We start from the raw sequence: 23,627 nt of genomic DNA, 5'->3' as shown, positions 1-23,627 counted from the left end.
GGTACTTTGGAGGGAAAAAAGGTATTTTCAAGACTTTGGAGGCATAAAAGCAAGAACTAATGATGGTAGCACAGCTTTTGTTTTGTCAAACCAGAGTCTGGGAGGTACCATCCTGTTGTAAAATCCCACTTTGGAGCTGTGGAAAACTTAAATACCCAGGGAATGGCAGGGCTTAGTTACAAATCCTCTCTAAGACTGCTTTTCTTTCACGTAAGCAGATGGAAACTGGTTTCAGGGGAGGCAACTTCTTAAGTTTTGAAGCCCTGAAGAAAATTAATTAATTCATGTATTTTAGAGCCAGAGGGGAAGTCTTATGATGGTCTGGTCTGACCTCCTTCATAACTTGGGCTGGGGGAAGTTGCCTAATAACCCTTCCATGAGTCTGCTCAAGCGTGGTCGAAAAGAAAAATGATTTGACAGAAACTGTTGTTTTACAAATGCGTGGGGGAGGCAAGTGGAGCATGGGACTAATTTCCCCACACATAAAGGGTCTAACCTGTGTTAATCCTAGCTACAAAGAATTTATGAAAATGTTTCTTCACTAAGGCTTTAGGTTTTATGCTGGCGTAGGAGTAATGGAGAGCGCAGGCTTAAGACTTCTCTTGGAATTAAAAGCCAGTTAATTCCAGAATGCGCTGATTGTGTTCCTGCTGTAGCCACTTAATAAGGCCACACAAAATGTCAGTGTTTTGTTAAAGTGAAGAGCTCTGAATCCTCTTTAGGAAAAGCTGAGGCATGCACGTAACACTGTAATAGCTGGAGCAGTAACAAGGCACACGAGAAGGTTGTTACAGTGGCTACGTGTGAGATGATGGATTTTTTTTTGGAAACGCAGCTAACAAAACTTTGTCTTTAGAGCAGGGAGAGAAATGTGGCAGAACTGATCAAAGGAAATAGCATCTCATTGATAAAACACATGCTGCAGTTCTTCCCACAGTTGGGAGAGTGTAGCGTTTAACAACGGTGACCTAGATTGGAGGAGACAATAAAAGCTGTTGCGGTGAAGAGCAGATTGACTGCCATTCTCATCTGGGTAATAAACGGCTGAAATATGGACAGTGCATGGAAGTTTACTAATGTGGCTTACATAAAGACCTGCACTTTTGGAGGAATTGTCTCTGTAGCAAATTCAGTTTGAACTATAGCTTGCATCTGACAGATGTTTATGGGCTCCTTTACAAAGATACCTATTGCTTTATTCAAGGATCTATGAGCCTGCGAGAGTATGACCTGATTAGGTTTGAAAGTAAATCAATGTGTGAACCTGTCCAAAAATAGATGTGCATTTATTTTAAAAAATATTACTCAGTGGGATAGCCTCGAGGGGATATAGCTTTTCTGGAGAGTTTCAAATGAGATAGCAGTCATATGTTGTTACTTTAAAATATTCAGTGCCATTCAGATGCTACTTATTTCAGTTATCCTGCTGGAAGGAGCTGACAACAGGAGATGACATTCCTGATGCTTTGTACCCACAACGGGCTTCTAAGACATTAAAACTTGTTTAACTATGGACCCTGGGGATATTTTGTATGTATTTTTAATTTATTTATTTTTAATAAATGGACCTATCATAAATATTGTCCTTTTGTGAAGTGGTTCATGTAGAGTTATGCAGTTAACCTTTAGGTAAATATAAATCCAAATTCTGGAAAAATAAACTGTCAATCCAGCTGTGACTTGAGAGATGCTTTAAGTAAGTGCCATTGAGCTGTAAAGGCTGATGCATCCCCACTGTGCTGTAAAACTAAATATTATTAAATTGGGTTGCACAGGGGGAGGGGAAGGAGATGGGGGTTGTGAGGGACATCTGTTCTCTCTTCTCTGCCTGTTTGTGGGGGTTTTGAGGCGTGAGGGAAGAGCAGCTCTGGCTGCAGCCGGGGGAGAGGGTTCCCTTCCAGCACCGCTTGGAGCTGGGTCCTCTCCCTGCCCATGGCCCTGCCCAAGAGCACTGCACATCCTGGAAGTGTCACTTTGGGAACTGTTACTCCTTTTCCCTCAGTGATCAGCCTTCATTTGCTTCGTCCTTTTCTGCTGTTTTCCTAAGTGAGAACGTTAATCAAAATGCTGTTCAATACACCAAGAAGGTGTATTTAGCAATCGCTGCAACTTCAGTTTCTAAGTTGTTTTATTTCCCCCTCTCCCTCCTTTTGCCATGCAGCACTTATTCAGATTCCACAGAGGAGGAACAGGGAATTTTGTATTTCTAAATCAGTTCAGCAGATTTTGAAAAGCTATCTTTGAATATTCTATAATACACAGACAGACTTGAAGAGCTTATTAAAGAAAGCCCCTGACACACTTCAGCAATATTAAATCACTTCAGACTGTGCATGGCAGTGTAATGGTACTGAAGCATTTTAAAATGTTAAAAGAGCCTGGATTTGAAAGTCCTGGTGGCTTCACAGCCCTTACTGTGAAAAGTGATTTAAACTGTCAAAATTATTTCAGTGTTTGCAGTCTGTTACTTTCTTAAATAACAAAGAAGGGACATTAGTAAGTAACTATAACTGCAGTTAATCTCTGCCCAGCTAACCAGCTGATATACTGGGTTAATATCTTTATTAAATGCTTATTTAATAAGTGGGCAGCTGTTCAGACAGGCCAGATGGACTTCACTGTAATTGTGCTAATAATGAGAACTTTCTCACAAAAAAGAAAGGGCAATAAGAAGATTCATTTGGTGAGGGAACATCAGGACAAATTGGCTTCAGGGCAGTGTGGTCTTCTGCCCTCGACAGACTGGCTCAAGTAGGGGGTTCATCCTTCCAAGCTAGAAGGAACAGAGTAATTTTTTGCTCTAGATGTTTATTCTTTGTGTATCCTTTGCCATCCCCAGACCTGCCTCTCTCATTCTGCTCCAGCAGGTTTCTGCTGTGGGTTCACAGCTGGGGCATCTTTGTATCTCCCCAACAAATACATGTTATGTCAAACTCTTGTCTTGCTCACTAAATGTTATCTTTTTGCCCTTATCCCATTTATGTTTCAGAGGTTTAATTAAGTAGTCTAAGAGTTCTTTGCAAGAAAGATTACTAGATGGGTGTTAAAAATTACAGCTTTGTTTGTGTGGAGACAGATTCTTTTATACTGAAAACATTATCATAAGCAAGAGGAGTGGCAGAGGATGATGTTCTCAGCACGAGCAGTGAATACATTTTTCATTGTCTTTGTTCAAGCAAGAGAAGGAAAACACTGAAAGAGAGAGTAAAAATCCCAAGTTACTTTCTGGCAATGTGTTTATACCTTGGAATTGTTGCATTTAACAGTTGAGTCCTTGCAGAATCTTTTGGTTTTGGTGACGTTTCAAGCTACTTCCAAGGTCATAATCTTTGTCCTCCAGCTGCTGTTCCAGATGTGTGGTCTTCTGTCCAGCCTGAGTAGAGTCTCTGGTCTATTAAGACATCTCAGATATGCCAGAACATCTCAAATATAGATGTTTGGGGCTGGTCAGAAATAACTGTGTTTAAGCATCTAAAATTGTGGACAACTTGCTCTGGAGATGAAGAACTTTATACGTTGCTTCCTCAGTAAGCTTGCAATGGTTTGCCTTTGTTTTTTCCCTTTTATGTTTTAAACTCAGAAAATGACTGTTCTTTTTTGTTTCTCTCCTTAACAGCACTCGAAAGGAGTGAATGAGATGAACTGTTTGGGTTATAGTATCTGAAAGGCCAAATTATTCTCTTGGAGAGACATTCTAAATGAGCCTGACCGAGATCCTGGATCTGTGTGAAGAGGACTAAGGATATAGGATGTCAACTGAGACAGAACTTCAAGTGGCTGTTAAAACCAGCACAAAGAAAGACTCCAAAAAGAAAGGTAGTGACTCATTTCTCTTTATTTGTATGTGTTTTATACTTTAATCAGCTCCTACATCAGCCACTCTTTATGCATCTGTGGTTCTTCTGTTATCTGTGCACTCAGTGAAAGTGGAATTTGTTAAGCTCAGTGGAAATCTGGTGTAGGAATATGGGGTTTGATTCTCTGACATTAAAAATAGATCTTATTGAAATATACTCGAAATGTCAGGAAAAACTTACATATTATTTATGGTTCACAGAAGGATATACAATTTTTAAAACTACTCTTAACAAAAGATAACTTTTTTCCCCACTGTTGATAAATACATTTCCTTCTAAAGGCTTTTTATTCTACTTTCTGTTGAACTCACCAGGGCTTCAATGGCTTTTTTGGTACTGGAGGTTGATCTTACTGACATTTTGTGAAGTTACAGAGAACTCAGCATAAATCTATAGAGATTTACTTGTAATCTGGTAAAGGAAATATAAACGAGGAGGAGGAAAACTGAGAATCAAGGAATATCTATGGATAAATGCTTGGTTGGATTAGATCACATTGGTATTTACAATTCTCCAACAGTTTTATTGTCTCAGGACTTATAACTGTGAGAAATGGGACAATACAAATCTGGTGCTTTTGCTTCCTGAAGGATTTTTAGTAGGAATTTTATCCTTAGATTTTTATTAGTGTTTTTGTTGCTTATGGTTTTAAATACTGATGAACTTGGAGAACTTGAGTTCTAGTAATAATTTATGTTGTTCTGTGCAGCCATCTTTGATTATTTATTTAAACTTACACATGACATTGAGGTTGGAAACAGATTTAATATGAGTTGCTCGAATAAATAAAGTAAACCAGAAAAAACCATACTAAATAATTTTAATACCTGAGACAGCAGGATTAGAACTTCCATGTGATCTTTTGAGTTTGGCATTCTGTTTCTTTCTGTGGGTGTATAATTTAGCCATTTAGTTCTGAGGATTTCTTACATTTTTATAAGACTGAAAAAATGCTCATTTTTCCTCATATAGGTGTGTAGCAAATTTGGCTAATTGGTTGAATTTCTGGGCAGCTGCACCTTTTGCTGCAGCAATTCTACCAAAACGTTTACCAAAGCCTGGTATTTGCTTTTGTACAAAGAATCTTTATATCAGATTTTATAAGAGACACAGCAATTAAAACATTTCAAGTGTTTGTCTGGGAAGATGATTTAGAAACCTTCTGACTGCTCTAGGCCTCAACTCACAAGGAAAAAGTGATTCATTTAAGATAAAAAAGCTGTAGTTTGGAAAGGCAAAAATAGGGGAACTTTGATGTAAATGAGAACGTGATGGAGAGAGATGTTTAAGGCAAATAAAGAGAGTAAAGTGGTTTGGTTGTATGATCATTCAGGTTTTTGGGGCAGGCAGGAAATTAAAAGATGTCTCTTTGCAACAGGGATAACATCTTTTTGATGTGTTCCATCTATGTTATTTCTTCTGCTGGAGGGTGAAACTTTTGAAAACAGCAAACAACTCTTTTAGGAACTTGATGCTTATGTTAGTAAAATATGCAGCATCCAACCTCTAAAACCACTTCCATAAATCATAATAACTGAACACTTCTCTGCACAAAATCTGATTCTATTCCCCAAATGGAAATTCTGAGAATTACCTTTAGAGCTGGGGGGAGTATAAAATCCATTCTCTGGCAGCAGCCAGAGCTCCTGCGGCAGAGAGGAGGGTGTGAGGAGCTGGAAGGGGCAGTGCTGAGCAGCAGCACATGCCCAGGATTAGTCTTGTTCTGCATTGTCTGGGCAGTGTGAGTGCATCTGATCCCATCAGCCATCCCAGGGCTCCGGGAATGCTTCACCCAGGCAAGGGACACAATGCACACACTGTTTGCCATTCAAATCGCACAGAATGAGAGTCCAAAGGAACTTGGTGTGCTCGTTTACTCCTCATTGAGTTGTGTGCCTTTGCCTCTATTGCAACAAAGGAGCCCTCCTGTGTATGGTGGGAATGATGGACACGTGAAAAACGAGGGGTTTTTCCCTTCCTTTTTTCCCCAAGTTCATTAACTCTGAGCAGTGGCAGGTAGCAAGGGCTGACATGAGGCTTCTAATGTTGCTAATCAATGAGTTTGATTATCCAATGGAACTGAGTATTCCCAAGTTAGTCTTTGCTTTACAGACAGAGGTTTCAGCTCTAGTTTTTTCCAGTGTTTTGTTCTTCCGAGATCCATGTCCATGCAGACACCTCCATCCAGAGCAGGGATGGGCCTCTTTCCCTGCGTTATCTGCTGTGTGGTGGTTCTCCTGCTTTCTGCAGTTCATAGCTCTGCCTGAAATGTCTGTCCCACAGAGAGACCCTGTGCTGAGGGTCTGGGGTGGCTGAAAGGGGAAGAGGATTCGGATGGAGTCAGAGCACAGGACAGAGTTCTTGTTCTCAGCATCAGTCTTCTGTGAATCTTTAGTTCTCTTTTTGTCTGTGTAAGGATCTGTAAGCTGATGTTTCTATTTGAAGTGTTCCAGTAATACGAAGCTTAATTGCTAAGATTTCTAAAGTATATGAATATAAAACATGATAAAATGTCAAATAAATGCAAGCAGTTGTTCTTATTGAAGTACAATGGCTGCAGAGAAAGTGATGGTTAGTTAGATGATGTGACTTACACATCTGTGGTGTAGTGCCTACCTTGAGTTAAAGCCACTGTAATGTCATTATAAACAATTTAATAACCTGGACAGGTCAGAGGAAAGGTCCAGGAGGAGTTCCATGATTAATCAGAGTGTGAATGCAAAGTCCTGCTGCTGGGATGGACTAACTCCCTGCAGTGGGGGGGGAATGTGTGCTTGAAGTTCCTTCAGGGTTTCTTGGAAGTGCTTTGAGGCTCTATTGCTCAGGCCACTGACTTTGGGGTGACAGGGACATAGTTTGATTTCTGCTGCAGATGTGGCAGCTGATGATGGTCATGCACATATTTTACTGAGTATTTCTTCTGTGTGCTGTGAACGTGTCTCTTTTTGTAGTCAGATGCAAAGCAGTTTTCTTTGAACCCTTTCTCTTCAGACACAGTGTTTTTACAGCCTGAGCTTTCTAGTCATAACTCCCCAGTCTCTCTCCTCTGCCATCTGAGCTGGTGTGTAAGACAATATCCTGTTCTAGCATTAATTGTTATTATAGGTAGGACAAGAACTTACATTACAAACCCCTCTGAGAAGCTGCTGTTTACACAGAATCACAGCTGATAAACTCCAGTGTACTGTAGGCAAGGTCAATATTAACATGATAATATCAAGCACTAATTGTCTATGTTAACATTATCACCCTGGATAATCTTAAGAACAGGCTGTTGAAAACTCAAATATGAGTTTTGTCTTTTGTTCAGTCAATATTGATCTGATGGATCCAGAATTTGATGGCCTCTAGAAAAGCTCCCTGGTTGTTCTCCCAACAGGGGGGTTGGAGCTTTAACTGGCTTGGAAATCCAGTTGTGGGAATGAAGCTGAGCCAGGCACTTCCTTCCTTCTTCCCCGCTGTCACTTTTTGCTCCCTGTGCTGTGAAATTCTTGCCTGTTGAGGGCCTGTGTTTCACCTTGACCTCCACAGCCCTCCTTTATATACTTTATCCCACGTTTTGAGCTTACAGTGCATGAGGTGCTATTAGAGAATTACATTTCTGCCATCCCCCACATCCAGCCCTGATCTTCATGCCACTCTTGCTGATCTCTGCTAGTAACTTTGTTTTAATTACCTCTTTGGAGAACTTGCTCACATTTTAAAACACATCCTGAAGAGGTTTCATGTTGCTAAGTGGAAATTAAGAAAAATTCTCAGGATATTTGGAAAGCTCCATTTGAGGACTTCTTTGTGGTTTTGTTTGGTTTTTTTTATGAGTTTGCCAAAAATCATATGTTCCTTTAGCATTTAGAGAATTAATGATACAACTAATGCTCTTAAATGCAGTTTTGATCTCATTTGTTTATGTCATCTGGTTCATTAAGAAGTGAATAAAAATTGTGTGTTTGTATCATTCAAGATAGGAAATTAGAATTTTTTATTAGCCAGAGTTGTTAGAAACATGAACCATGTTTGTCTTGTAGTACATGGGGGAAAAGTCATTTTGTAAGTGTGTATGGATTATTGAATCAAATTGAAAACATTTACTTGAGCTTATTGGAATTAAAATTGATTTAGAAACCTCTCTGGGGGAAATGTGTTACGTTGATGTTGAACTCACACTGATAACTGCCCTGGAAAATCCCTTCTAACAAAATTAACCAAACCAGTAAAACTGAACTGGGGTGTCAGTGAAAAAAGTCACCCAGGCTACCAAATTTCAGTGCAGATCTGCCCCTGCTTGGGGGAGACCAGGAGACTTTTCTGGAGATTTAGTTTCTTCCTCTTGCACTTAAACTCTGTAATTTTTCAATTTGAAGCTTAGGGCTTTTTTTTGCAGTGTCATCTCTTATTGTACCTCCCCACAGAAAGACTTTGGAGTCAATTTGTAAAATGACAGGAACCTGTAAAAATGGGAACAAACACAGAGAGGAGCTTGGGCATGTTGACAGTCAGCATGATGACTGTTGATGGTAAGGGTCCCCTTGGGTGAAATTCCCCTCTTTAATGGCTTTCCACTGAGTGTGTGGGAAGCACGTGGCATGTGGAAGCAGATTTCACAGCAGGCAGAGTGCCAGGGTGGGCACTGCCAGAGCTGGCCAGTGAGAACAGGAGCTCAGAGAGGGTGTGATGTGCTTGGTCTGTGCTGGAGCTGGATGTCTGCTCTGCTGGTGAGCTGGGCACGTTGCTCTGGCTGGATGAATATCCACATTCCAAAGCTGGGTTTGAGGAGGGAGAGCTCAGGTGAGCACCAGGAGGGCAGGGGGGGTTTGCATGGCAGGGCTGTCTTGGTGGTGGGAGACCTGAGTTTGATCCTCTTGGAGGTCAGGGTGGCAAAAAGTGTAACTGTCCCATTTTATCTCTCTTGCCTACTGATTAAAAGGAATGAAGTGGCTCCAGGACCATTCACATCTGTTGGACTGAGCCTCTGGCAGAGTCAGATGTATTTCCTGGGTCTTTTAAACACTAATGAGAGACTGGGGTCTGTCTGACTATCTAAAGGAAAACCTTTGCATACCCAAAAGCAAAACTCTGGTCATACTGAGATCAAACAGGAGCTATCTGGTTAGTTTAAAAGCCCCTGGGGATGAGCAGCCTTTAAACAAGGTTATGTTTTGTCATGTTCAGTTTTCATCAGAAGTGTCTAATGCTGCCTAAGTCCTGTTTGGGCTTCTTAGACCTCATTTGGGTCTAGTCTTTGGACTCATTATTGCTAAATTTGAGAGAGGAATGAAGGTTTCTGATTGGTGTGAAAGTTACAGTTTTGCTGACACACAGAAATCTCAGTGTGGTTTTTTACAGCTTCATTTCCAGGTCAGAACTTTAAATTAATAAGTGCTATGAACAATGGTAGTGGATTATTTAAAAAAAATTTTTTTTTTAAAAATTGTGATCAGCTAACAATAATTAAACCATCATCCCTGTAATGAGGCATTTCAAGTTGTGAGGTTGATATAGGTTCATTTATTTTTCTGATTATATAGCTAAGATTCATGGAATCCATGAAAATTCAAGTTTGATTTAAAGAGTGATGAAAGAGGGGCACAGTCAGGAGCTCATTTCATTGATGGGGAGTGGATTTGCTTTGTTTCCTTGCAGTAGCTATGAGTTTTTCAATAATTTATAGATTGAGTAACAGCCACATTAATTGATACACTAATTGTGTCCACATGCCTGCCTTTAACAAATCTCTTTGGTGAAATGATTACTGGCAATATTAATTGCACATCTTCTGAGTCTCGATATAAGTTATGAATTCATTCGCAAGTTGAAAGGGGGTGGGAAAATCATTAATTTTGACATTGTATGGCTATAATTAACAAGAGTTATCCAATAATCTATCATCAATTAGAGAGCTCATGAATTGTATTTTAAATACCACGTACCAAAGGGGGCCTGTGGTGGTTAATTGAAACATTCTTTGGAGTGATGGATGTTGTATCTTGTTGTACTTACAATGTTTACTCTTGTTTGTAATTGAGAGAGATGTGACTAAGTTAAGGTTGGGGCTCTTGTTCCTTTGCTGTTCCTCAGTAGAGGAATCAATAATCTGTTGAATGTTAAGAATAACATTTCTTGAAGGCTTCTTTTATAAGTTTCTCAATGTTTTAAGAGTTGTCAAAGCAGTTCAGTTGAGATTAGTAATTAGGAGCTTAATGCATTTTCCACAGAGGATTTGACTCATGTAACAGTCAGGAGGGTGTTACTTTGCTCTAAGGCTTCATCCTTTTACACTCTAAAACTGCCCCTGAGATTTGACTGAAATCTGGAGAGTGTGGGGCTGGGACTGGTAAGGAGGTGGAACTTCTAAGCAGGTCAAATAAATGAATTTTCAGGGAAATTTCTTCTCCACTTGCAGTCGTTGAAAAGACTCTCAGCAAAATTTGTAGTAAGACCTTTGTAAATGAAAAGTTTTGTTTAGAGAGTTCAGGGAAGAAAATTCCATCATGTGGTGAATAACTGAGCAAGAGTGACCCAATTCATCCAGATTAGTAGCTGAAATACCCCCAGAGGTTTGGATTAGTAGAAGTGTCCTAATATGGCTCACAGAGAAATACTCTACAGGGACAAGTATGTTGATGATGATAATGTTTTTTTAGCATCCTTCATCCAAAGATATTTGCTTGCCTAATACATATTGATGAGTGACATTTCTCTCAGCATGCTGCACTATGTGCATGTGAACACTTCTACTTTTCTGAAACATTCTGCTTTTTCTATTGACATTATTGTTACTTAGAGAATTTCACATATAATGCAGTAAAGTGTTACTGTGTAATGCAAGTTACAGGTATCAGCTGTGTTGAAATCTGCTCCCATTTTGTTGAAAGGAAATCAAAGGCAGGTAAATTTGGAATATTAGCTGCATCTCCACAACCTTGGAAGCATTAAGTTGCTCACTAATTTTCCCTGAAATAATCAAGTAACATTTAGCATTGCTGTCCACATTATTGTAGTGGACACTTTTTCATATTACTTGGGAAAATTCCTCCAAACTTACATAATCTTATATAATTTATGGAAAATAATGAGCTTTCGTGACCTGTAATTTGAGGGAAATGTAAATTGATTTCAGAGGTGCTTAGATCTTTGCATTAAACCCAGGGCTGATCTCTCAATTACTTTCCTAAGATTACAGCACAGATCAAGGCAGAGCTGATGTGCAATCTGAGGGTTCTGTTTCTTATTTTGTGCTTTAACCAACATGTCTTGCTCTCTCAGTATTGGTATCACAGTAATTTCATTAATCAGCTTGTGAAGAAAAAACTCTGGGGCAGTGTACAAGTCAACAGAAACATGCAGGGTTTGGTTTGTGCATTTAACCAGCCTGAAACAGAAGCCTTTCACTATATATATTGGTAAACTAGTCACAAAACCTTTGTAAAATAACTGTGGCCTTAATTATTAATGCCACAGACCTCTTGAACAAGGAGCACTTACAGGTAAGAAAAACTTGCTGACAAAAGTGGTAACATTTTGAAATACTGTGGCTGGAATTGTAAGCTCCTCATTCATGCCTTATGGCAAATTCCTCTTTAAGAGCTCAAAGAAATATGTAGGGAATTTGGCAAAGTTACAGGCTCAGGCTTCCTGTGATAAATATGTCAGGCCACACTTCATTGTGCTCCTCATGAGTAAAGAAAAGATGTGGCTGTGATCCCTGGAGGTGATTCCATCTATAGAATCGATGTGGACGTTGCTGGCCATCCAGAATAAAGGTATATAATATATAATGGATTTGGGCTGTTCAATGGTAAAGTGGATGAACGTGTTCAAGCTTAACATTTCTCTTGAAATTGAATTCCTCTTCGAGATAAACCTGTCCTCAGAAATAATTGCATATTATTTGTATTATTTTTATCTAGACATTGTTATATGTAATAGCCAGTGTTAGTATAAAGACAGGGAAAAGAGCATTTCTCTGCCTTTACAGTTGGTTGGTTTTGCAGATGCAACTGTGTGTTTGGTTTGTTTAACTGAGTAATGTGTTTGTGGGGATCTTTTGTATGGAAACAAAGGGCTGAATAAAATGCAAGATATTTTTTCTTTTTTTTTTTAAACTGTTTTTAAACCCACTTCATGGTTAGGCGTATTAGATGCACTTAATTGATTTGTTTGGTTTTTTTTAACAATTCTTTCAATTTATATTTTAATGTAAGTGCCAGATGATCAGTTCTTAATGTATTTCTGTGGATTTGGAGCAGACAACAGTGAGTATGAAAAAGAATCAAGGTCCCCCTCCTATGTGAGCAGCAAGAAAGAGATTTTTTTATTTGATAACTACCAACTGATGCCAAAGAAGACTGAATGCTTCTGGTTTAGCAGGAAAGGAGAAACCAGAGCATGGTTTGGTACCTTTTCTCTCCCAGGAATGTGTGTAGAGTCCTGCAGGAAATGGGTGTTGGATGCAAAGGCAGATCTGTCTCTCTGGAGGGTGACAGTGGAGGAAGCACTGTCGGAGCTGGGGAGGGAATGTGGAGACATTGCCAAGGGGCAGATCTGCTTCTGCAAGTGAGGCCTGGCCCCTGGGAGGTTGTGGCAAACCTTCATCCTGCCAGCAGCACAGTGTGGTGTGCAGTCCTGGTACTGAACCCACCAAGGGTACTTCTTGTGATGGAACCTTGAGAGTTCTTCTCCTGTTCACCTGTCAAGTGGTTTCTGCTGTTGGTTTCCTGCTGCCTGTAATGTTAAAATCATGAACAACTGCACAGTAGATTGGTGATTTATCCATCTATGATCCTGTTAAGTCACTTTAATTTTTTAAGTGACAAAAATATCCTTTCCCTGGTAGTATTAAGAGCACTTGTAGCTTAAAGAAGTATAAGGTCCTTATAGAGCTCAGAAGGATTGTAACTTCAGTGCATGAAGTTACTGGTCACCTGAAAACCTCCATCATTAGAGACCACCTTCTAAATTCTCTTCTTGTCTTGAAGAGCTCATTCTGCAGTCAGGTGTCCTTCACACCAGAACCTGCATCCTGTGAGCCCAGAGCTCTGTCTGGCTCTTTGGCGGCTCATCATGAGTAGGAGCAGCACCATGGATCACAGTCAGTGCTCTGCAGAGGGACATTTTCCAAAGATTATCCATTTTCTAAACTGGGACAAGGCCAGTCTTCCCTGCTTGGGTGTGTGTGGCCTCTGTGAACAGAAACTCTACATGAGACCAAGACTTTAATACATACTGGCATCTTTCCTTCTACTTTTAACAATAATGAGGTCACAGCTGATTTTCCAGTACTGAACTGAAGCTGAGACTTGACAAAGGCCATCTTTCAGTTTGTTTGTGTTTGTGCAACCCTGTGTGGAGGCACTCGAGCTCTTCCAAGCTGTGTTTCCTTGCTTTGCCCCTCCCTGAGCAGCCACTGCCTCTCCTCCAAACCTCTCTCCACGCAGGAGGGTCAGTGGAGTTGGCTCACTTCTGATTCACACACAGTCTTTATCCTGTTCTCATTGCTCAGGTTGAAACACCAAACAAAAGAGGTTATCACTTATTTGCAAGCAGGGGAGTTTACCCACTTTATTTACTATAACACTGTTGACTTTTCCCAATTCCTTTTATTTATGCAGTTGTGCAGTGCAGGAGAGGAGTTGCCAACACAATATCCATTATTATTCTGACAAGAACAGAGTAGCTTTCACTTCCATTTCCTGAAGACAGCATTACTCACTGCTGCAAGACAGAAAGGAAAATAGGAGAAGTGGAGGGAATTACCATTGGCTGATGAGTCCCCAGAACTTCCCTTCCTTACTCCAAGTAGATCAGGTTTGAAGTAGAGGTTTGGGTCCTCTCTGTGATGGTTCAGTCAGGGAAGCAAACAGCTGTTGCTCCATGAACACCAAAGTCACTACATGTAGAACGAGGAATGTTAATGTGATGACGTTTCCAGGATCTTCCATCAGAGGCAGCTGAATCTGGGAGGCTGAAGGGGCTGGGGGGATTCATCCTCTCCCAGATCCTCCTGGCAGGGGTGTCAGTGTTGGCAGATGTCCTGCTCTGGGAGAGCCCTGCAAAGCTGTCCAAAAGCACAGAAAGCTCAAGCCTTGACTTCATAAATATTAACATTTTGTAGCAAACTCTCCTGCAAATGACAGGAGCAGCAGCTTTGTCTGGACTCAACTTGCCTTTAATGTCTGCCCCGTTTTAACTCCCAGCAAATGTTGAACAGCCAGTCTGTGATCTGTAATTACACCTCTGATTCTCTTAGTTTAGTTAGAGGAAAAATTGCATAGTGAAAAGGATGATTCAGGGAGTGAAATGAAATTAAGTGTAGTATGCCTTTTGAGGTTAGCTATTAATTTCACTTTTAAATATAAAATTGCTGTCAAAGTAATAAGAGGATAATATTTTCACATCACAATAATGTGCTGATAAGTAGGTGGAAGGCAAAAACATGAGTAGTAGTTAGATGAACTAATCTTCTTTTTATATCTTGTGTTGCCTGTATAAGTTTTGAATTGAACTCAAATGTACAAAGTCTCATAAAGTGAATTAAATGCACCAGGGAAATTGGGTGTACTCTGTACTCAGGCATGGCTTGAGTTTAGCATTGACAGGGTTCCCTGTCTGTGTTCAGTGTTTGCTGTATTTGTAGGGTTGTTTATGGATGACATGTTGGGGGTTTTTAAATGCACAGGTCTGAAGTGTTTCTTTAATATGTTACCAGCCCTTCCCAGTAAAACTGGCTGTGGAGGAACACAGGCTGTGCTGTTGGGAGCATGTCAGAAGGATGGCAGTGCTGGAGACACACTGGAGATCAAAATGAAAGCTACTTACAGAATTCTTTATCTGTCTTACCTATTTCTTTCTCTCTGCTAGACTATAACTAAAGCAATGCATTATATCTATACCTCTGTTTAATTGCATTAAAGAAATGCTGGGGCTATAAGGTTAAGCACTGAAATTCTAAGGGAGCAGAGACTCAAAGTTGCCTGGCTAAGCCTCATTTAACATCCCTTAAGGATATACATTTTCATACAGTTTTTAATGAGCTGAGCTCATCTTGCCATTTCCTGGAGACCTTTGTCCTGTTCAGTGAATGGAAGGACATTGGTCAGGGAATGTGCTCCATTTGGAGCTGCTCTCTGTGCTTGGCAGTCAGGATGGAGCTGCCTCCTTTGTTTGTGTGATACCCCAACCTGCATGTGAATGCCTGAATATTGATGGAAGCAATAGAAGATGTGAATTCTTTGTGTCTTAGAAAAGTTCTTTTCATTTGTATTTCTTTTTAACAAAAATCCATTAATACACAGGTAGATGTAAAAAGGAAGACAAGTTGGCTCATGTGAGAGTTAAATAAATTAATTAGGAGGAAATTGTAGGTGTTGAGGAATTACTCTTGAATTATTTTTCAGCAGAATGAGCTGATATGTTAACAGAGGAACTTCTTGTAGAAAAGTATTGTTTTCAACTAAGGTTTCATTAAGGAACCTCCTCAAATGCAAGAGAAGGATGAAGAAAGAGAAGCTTTGTGTGGGAGGAATTGTAGATCCTTCAGGGAGGGGAGAAGAACTTGTCCCCCATCCATCCATCCATCCATCCATCCATCCATCCATCCATCCATCCATCCATCCATCCATCCATCCATCCATGTATTTGTCTGTTCATCCTTTCTTCCTTCTTTGTTTGCTTTTGCAGCTTCATTTTCCTTCTGGGGTATATCAGAACAGGCAAAAAGTGAACCCTTTCAATGTAGATCCTGTTTTTGAGCAAGTTTAGCTGGAAGATGATCAAAATAAGCCTCAGATTAGTAACCTGAATGACAGGACATCAGTGCAGGGCTTTAGAGAGGTGCAGTCAGAGCAGGATTCCTGATTATTTTGGCAGAGGAATATGTAAGAGGGAACAAGTGCAAAGAGACTGAGTTTTGCAGAATTTGGTTGATGCTTAACAGGGTTAGAGCAGAGTGGGATGAACAGGCTTTAATGATATTTGTTAGAGATTATCTAACTCTGTGTAAAGTGATGAAAAGGGCTGTACTTTGAAGCTCATCTGTGTGTGCATCCATTAATGAGGTCCAGGATAGTGCAGGTTTATCTTCTTGCTTTTTGAGCCAAGTCCTACAAGGCAAGTGTAGGTCTAGACTGCAGCCTGGTTGTTCTAAAAGAGCTTTAAAGCAGTCCCACCAACCTGAAAGCCCACTTTAATTTCTAATTTGTTCGTGGCTGGCCATTTTTTTTAATGTAGTGGTATTTAGGAGTGCAACAAAGACCCTGGGGTCACATCTTGTGGGAGCAGTGACCCTTTGTTGTGTTGGAAAACATTTAGGATATTACATTAATTTCATTATTCATTCATTTTAAATTATCTCATAACCATTTTCAGGGACATGGCTGTTTAAGCAAATAAAGATAAAGCAAATATATATCCCATATATTTAAAAACCTAGTGAACTCTCTGCAGTAATTCCTTAATTCAGTAATTCCTCATATTCTATTCAATGCATAAACTAGTAGTATACTGAAAAGATTATGAAGATAAAGAGGAGTTTGGGGTTTTTTAAACCTTGTGGTGGAACCAGCCATTTGGGGCTAAATGTCCATAGAGGAATCAGACCCAGGATTTTTGGTATGTGAAATTATTGTGTTTATATGAAGTACTTTGTATTAAACTTCTCAGTTCTTGAAACAAAATATAATTAAAAATATTTTGGGGGAAGATTTGAGTCCTTTTGCTAATGAAGCAATTAATGAAACTTTAAAGGTGTGATAAGAACTTCTCTAAACATACTATGGAAAAAAAGGTATTCCCTGTTGCCTGAAGATCATGTTAAAAAGACAAATATAAAGATAACTTTATATTACAAGAAACCTGACTTTTTGCTACTGAAGTCCAGTTTCATATTAAGACTTTGACAACAAAGCAAAACTGAAGCCTCATAGTTTTGAAAAGCAACTGTAGTGGCTGTTTTTCATCTTTTACTCAAAAGTTCAGCTTCCAGGAAAGTCATATCAACATTTAATAGTTTTGAATATTTTGTAATGAAGAAGCTCATTTAAAGTTGTTGGGCAACACAAGAAGAAGAAAATCAGAGCTACCTATTTGTCTGGAATTATCAAAGAGAACTTTTATGTTTTATTAAATTTGTGTGGAGAATGTTGGACATTGTTTTCCACTGCTGAACTGCAGGGGAAGGTTCTGGTTAGAAACAGAGGGAGGAAAAGATAACCAAGGGCCCATCTCTTAATTTGTTTTCTTTCAGAGACACAAAGTTATCTTGAGAAATGTAACTTGAAACTCGTGTGAGTTGTCTGACCATCAGATGAACTCAGTGAGGTCAGCACTGCATATTCTGTCCTTTCTTCTTGCTCTGTTCCACACAACTATTACAGCATCATCTTTTGTTAATGCCCTGTAACCTCTGCAGGCCAGATTTTGTCATTTCTGTCATTTCACACTAATTATATCCAAACACAAGCAGATTTTTTTTCCCCTCTCAAAGCAGATGATGTTTGGAGGAGACTGAATTCTCTAAGGTTAGTAATGAAGTTTCCATTTGAAGTAACCAAGTTCAAAGGGAAATAATTCCCCTTTAGGTTTAGAGCAAAGGTTCTAAAAGCCTGAGATGTGAAAATGAAGAGGCACTGGTTATAAATACCTTTCAAATTATGTCTCTTTAGACTTGCTGAAATGTGTGGTTAAGCTTCTTTCTAGCTGCTTTAAAATATTCAAGGTTATTGGCCTGCATTAAACTCAAAACCCTTTAAATACCTTTTTTTTCAACCAAGTTATTCAGAACTGACAAGCAGAAAGATTTAGAAATGGGGGTCTGGGAGGGGGGAAAAAACAACAGACTTGAAAAAAGGAACTGCATATTTTCTCCTAAAGAACTGATTTTCATAGTTTTACTCTCAAAAGTGAATTATCTTAATTGCCAAGTGTAGGTGTATAACACAAGCAATTCCCTGTTTATGTAAGCTGAGCATCCCTGGAATATGGGTGTTTAGACAGCCAGACTTTCATGTCTAGAAAACATTAATGTGCTTATTCTGGTACAACCAAGGCAAAATATTCTGAGTGCATCACCTTTCAGAGTTCCTTTGCCAGCATTTAAAGTCGGATTTTCATCTGTTCTGTTGTGAGTGATTGGCTTTGAGGTCTGAGATTCCATAATCAATATCTTCCTATTCGTCAGAATTTCATATACTTAGATCAATTTACAGGTTTACTCATCTCAAGATTAATAGTAAGTAACAATAAGTGAGTCCTGAGTCACAGTTGTTGAGGGAGACGCTTTTCTTTCATGAACATTTTCAACTTTGACTCTGGAATTCAACCATTAGGTGAGAGTGTTTGGAGTCCAGGCAGGCCAGCCCGGCCCCGGCGCCCGCCCAGCTTGGACCGGCCCCGGCCCCGGCGCCCGCCCAGCTTGGACCGGCCCCGGCCCCGGCGCCCGCCCAGCTTGGACCGGCCCCGGCCCCGGCGCCCGCCCAGCTTGGACCGGCCCCGGCCCCGGCGCCCGCCCAGCTTGGACCGGCCCCGGCCCCGGCGCCCGCGCAGCTGGACCGGCCCCGGCCCCGGCGCCCGCACAGCTGGGCCAGTGGTGGAATGACAATGGCAGTGATGGAACTCCTCCAAGTGATGATGTTCCACTTTCCAGTTTAGAAGGAGCTGGAGCACAGCCTGACCCAAAGGCAGTGAACCCACCAGTCATACTCAGCTGAAGCACTGGATTCATTGTATGATTGGAGATTGCTGTTTGTTCTCCCTCTTCTAAAAACCTTGTGCCTCGTGAAGGGTGTTAGAAATGGCAAGAATGTGCCAAAAGTGTTGAATCACTTCAAGTATCCCATGCCATTGGATACTGCAGATTTTTATTTCATATGTCAGATGGAGGTGGGGCTAAAGCTTCATATGACTCTTCTTTAATGTACTTAAGCTTTGTACCAGAAGCATTTGTATTCATTTAGTTGTAAGTATGAAAGGAGATTGGAGCAGCATGGCACTGCAAAACTCTGCAAATGCTGTAATCATGGTATTAACCTACTTCAGAGCCTGAGGAGCACACTCACTTGGGGAGGGGAGTAAGGATGTTTTCAGCACTTCAGCTTCTCTGGCAGATTTTGAAAAAGAATTCTGTTCCTTTATTTTGTGTCTCAAAGTCAAAGGCTACAGTGGGAATGATTGTTCCATCTTTCACTTAAAATAAGAATTTCATACAAACTTTTTGCCTCCCTGAGGTTTGGGTTTATTGCTGCTGTGTAGAGATGCAGAGATTTTCCTAGCATGGGGAATGCTGTTTTAGGAAAAGGAATTAATGACTAGTGTATCCCAAAGTAATTTGCCAGTCAGCTTTGGATTCTGGCTTACAACAGCTTAGAGTTATTCCCAGCATATTTCAGCATTTTAGGCACAAGGAGTGAGTACAAAGGGCACTCTATGTGCACCATATACAGTTGTGATTATGATACCAAAGATTCCATTTATCTAAAACTGACTGGATTTTTCAGTTAGAGGCCCCATGTGCAGAAATTTAATTATGGGTGGGTTTGTAGCCAGAGCTGTCCATAACCTGATGCTCCCTTCCTGCAACTGCAGTTCAGCTTCCCAGATTTGCTGACGTGATTTTGGGAGTACAGCTCTGCCTACATGGGAGTGTGTTTAGAGGAAGTCACATGGAGCAACTGATTCATTAAAGGCTGAGCTGACCCAAAAAATGGAGCCTTCAAGGAAAGAAGAGTAAAAAAGGTGAAGGAATTGTTGCTGTTAATCCTGTTTATTAATTCTCACTAACTCATGCCTGAACCAGCCCCACAGAAATCAATACATGATCACAGCTCTGCATCTGCATCTCCTGTAAAAGAGAAGGTGGGATCTGTTTCTACACAAACTACTTTCCTTTCAGTTAATTTTCAGTGAAAAGAACCAACTGCACTCAGAATAATGGCAAGTTGGCAGCAGCAGCGAAGAAGGAAAAATTCACGCCTTTGCAGCTAAACATTTTGTTCTGAACTGTATTTTAATTACAAAAATGTCACTTCATGATAAATGAAGCTTTCTTCTTCTAGCTGGTTTCAATTAAGTTTTGTTTTTAAAAGGAAGAGTAGGTTTTAATAAGGCTCAAAACACATTAAAATATTTCATTTTGACTTTAGTAGAACAAAGAGGATTTTAATATTGAATCAGGATTGAATAACTTGAAGTTATCTTTGCTATGGGCCTTGGTTTCTTGTTGTCCACGTTGCTCCTTTTACTGGATGGGGTCACCATTGGCTCCAGTGGGTGTTACCTCTCCAGATGCTGAACTGGTGAATCCCAGATGCTGCAGAAAAAGTCAAACCAATGCAGTGCTTGAGGTTTCTCTGTGCTTAGAGATTTTAAGGAATTAGGCACACAAACAGGGACTCACTTTGTAGTTAAGGATTTTGCCTTAAAGGAAGAAGCTGTATCCAGGAAATTTCAACACTACCAGCAAAAAAATCACTATTTTATTGTAAAAAATGAGGTTGAACCTTTCTCCTCTGCTGTGTGCAAATCAGTGTTTGTCACAGCTGTGTGCCAGAGTGCCTGACTTGATAATTAGAAAGGAAATACTGTGTGACCACAGGGATTCATCCAAAGCTGGGAAAGGTGGTGAAGGCCATGGAGGTGGCAGCTCGGGATGCACAGGAAACTGGAGCAGTTGGCCATGGAGGTGGCAGCTCTGGATGTACAGGAAACTGGAGCAGTTGGCCATGGAGGTGGCAGCTCTGGATGCACAGGAAACTGGAGCAGTTGGACATGGAGGTGGTCACTATGGATGCAGAGGAAGCTGGAGCAGTTGGCCATGGAGGTGGCAGCTTGGGATGCACAGGAAACTGGAGCAGTTGGCCATGGAGGTGGCAGCTCTGGATGCACAGGAAACTGGAGCAGTTGGACATGGAGGTGGTCACTATGGATGCAGAGGAAGCTGGAGCAGTTGGCCATGGAGGTGGCAGCTCTGGATGCACAGGAAACTGGAGCAGTTGGACATGGAGGTGGCAGCTCTGGATGCACAGGAAACTGGAGCAGTTGGACATGGAGGTGGCAGCTCTGGATGCACAGGAAACTGGAGCAGTTGGACATGGAGGTGGTCACTATGGATGCAGAGGAAGCTGGAGCAGTTGGCCATGGAGGTGGCAGCTCTGGATGCACAGGAAACTGGAGCAGTTGGCCATGGAGGTGGCAGCTCTGGATGCACAGGAAACTGGAGCAGTTGGACATGGAGGTGGCAGCTCGGGATGCACAGGAAACTGGAGCCATTGGGCCTTCCTTGCTTAGGTTTCTCTGGCAGCAGCACCACCTGGTTGGATTTGCCAGGAGATGGTGGTCAGAACAGCAGCAGAATCATGGACTCATTAGGGATGGAAAAGACGTAAGATCAGCAAGTCCAGCTGACAACCCAACACCACCACCGTGTTCACCACTAAACTATGTCCTCATGTGCCACATCCACATGTTTTTTGAACACTTCAGGGATGGTGACTCCACCACTTCCCTGGCAGCCTCTTCCAATGCTGTAAAATGCCTTTTCATGAGGAAATTTTTCCTAATATCTAAGCCTTCCCTGGTTCAACTCAAAGCTCTTTCCATGATGAAGATGAAAGAAGAGTGGCTTGAACTTTGTTCTTGGAGGCTGAACATGCGCACTGGAATACAATGGCAGGTTCCTCTGGGAATGAGAGTTGTGTAGGTCAGTGTGGGCAGGGATACACTCACGTGTTGTTCAGGTGGATTCTGACACCTTCTTTTGTTTTCCCTGTTAAGTGGGAAATCTCACCTGCAAATTGGAAGTATTCAGTGAGAGAGTGAAATAGATGTGTCTTATGTAAATAAAAACCTGCCTGAGAAGAGCAAGAATCTTTGCTCTTCCCTTCAGGTAAGTTTGGACTTCAGAGATAAAGGTCTCTGCTGACAGATCTTTCTGCGGTGTTGGAAAATCACAGCTTTGATTTTGACTTTTAAGGTGATAGATCCATCAGAAGGCAGTTTACTGGATATATTCTGTCTGGTTCTCTTGTTCAATGAGCTCCAGGCTGAAGTATCTTTGGTGAGATTTCATGTGAGCAAGAAACATACCACAAAATGTTTACACTCTGGTGGAGGATTAATTTTTTAGTTTCCTAGAGCTGTCCCACTTAAGGCAAATTTGCTGGGGATTTTATGTTGGAACTAATGCAAGAGTTTTGCACATTTAATGTGGTGGGCTCAGCTCTCAGTTGTGTCAAAATTAATCTGCTGCAATCGGAGCATTTCACAGCCAAACCAGGACAACATTTTAAATTATTGTTCCTGTTAGCTGAAACCAGACTTCTGCAGTATGGCAATGGCTGTTCCTAGAAAATACAGCTTTAAATGGTTGTATTTTTGTATGTTTTTAAGATAAAATTATGTTTGTTCTTCAAGCTTGACCATTCCATCCCAATTAGGACTAGCTTAAGTATGTGAGGGTTGTTAGAACTGTGGAAAAGAGAAGTTGGAACCATTTAATGTTAGTGCTGATGGGCCTGGTTTTTAATTATTGTCAGTTTTATCTATTATGGCCTCCTTTCCTAACAAGTGACCACTAAATTGTGATTAATAAGGTTTTTCTGGAGTAGAAAAGCGGATAATTACAGAAAACAAACAATAATATTGGGGTTTTAACTGTTTTTTTAAAATATAAACACCACAGGAAACTAAGGTGTATCCATTATGAAACAGGCTGTAGTACAGTAAGAAATACTGGGATGGTCCAGGATTTACTTCCTCATGAAACTTTAGTTTTTGTGATTTGAGAAGTGAAATGTTTCTTGAAACCCATTGCACGTGTTTTCTTCATTATGTAAACAAATATTGTACATTTTGGAAAGCTCCTGTAGAAGTACAAAATTATGGCAATGTTACAGAAAAATGCCTTGTTCCACCAGTGACACTTTTTAAATTCAGGCTGCACACTCTTATGGGGAAGATTTTGGAGGTGCCCAGTGCTGGTGCTGGCTGAGATGGTCACTGTCCCCATGGGCAAGGTGATAAGATGCCCTTGTTGATGTTGATATCAGGAAAGATATTGAGGTGCTGGAGCAGGTCCAGAGAAGAGCAACGAGGCTGGAGAAGGGACTGGAGCACAAGTGCTGTGGGGAGAGGCTGAGGGAGCTGGGGGTGTTTAGCCTGGAGAAGAGGAGGCTCAGAGGTGACCTCAGCACTGTCTGGAACTGCCTGAAGGGAAGTTCTGGCCAGGTGGGGGTTGGTCTCTTCTCCCAGGCACTCAGCAATAGGACAAGGGGGCACGATGGGCTCAAGCTCTGCCAGGGGAAATTGAAGTTGGAGAGCAGAAAAAAATTCTTTGCAGAGAGAGTGCTTGGGCGTTGGAATGGGCTGCCCAGAGAGGGGGTGGATTCCCCATCCCTGGAGGTTTTTAACCTGAGCTTGGCCGTGGCACTGAGTGCCATGATCTGGTAAAGGGACTGGAGTTGGACCAAGGATTGGACTTGATGATCTCGGAGGTCTTTTCCAACCCAATCCATTCTATGATTCTATGTTGCTGCTTGTGAAGTGATTTACAGTTCAAGACAAGCATTTGAACGTTGCTGAGAACTTGAGAGGCAACCAGTTTCCATGACAATGAGGAATGGAGTAACTTAAAAGTAATTATGAGTGTGTTCATTAATGTGTGAGTGGTCTTGTGACATAACTGAGGGCAGGGGACACAGCAGTGATTTCAGGGACTTCATGGCTCAGGTGTCTGTCCATGGAGCCACATTTAGATAAAGAACAGAGGAAAAAATACCACTA

General features: G+C 41.0%; 1 protein-coding gene across 15 annotated transcripts in view; it reads left to right on the top strand.

Annotated features, from left to right (window-relative positions):
• DAB1 (DAB adaptor protein 1) overlaps positions 1-23,627 on the top strand; it is a 451,161-nt gene that overhangs the window by 328,139 nt on the left and 99,395 nt on the right. For all 15 annotated transcript variants that reach the window (XM_071565292.1, XM_071565294.1, XM_071565293.1 and 12 more), the window contains one exon: positions 3,617-3,816. In XM_071565292.1, coding sequence (XP_071421393.1) covers positions 3,750-3,816 — 67 coding nt within the window. In that variant the 5' untranslated portion in view covers positions 3,617-3,749. The remainder of the gene's footprint in view (positions 1-3,616; positions 3,817-23,627) is intronic.

The sequence above is a fragment of the Pithys albifrons genome, chromosome 10 (assembly GCF_047495875.1).
Source record: "Pithys albifrons albifrons isolate INPA30051 chromosome 10, PitAlb_v1, whole genome shotgun sequence".
NCBI lineage: Eukaryota > Metazoa > Chordata > Aves > Passeriformes > Thamnophilidae > Pithys > Pithys albifrons.
The sequence above is the reverse complement of the archived record's forward strand: the minus strand, read 5'-3'. Positions and strand labels throughout refer to the sequence as shown.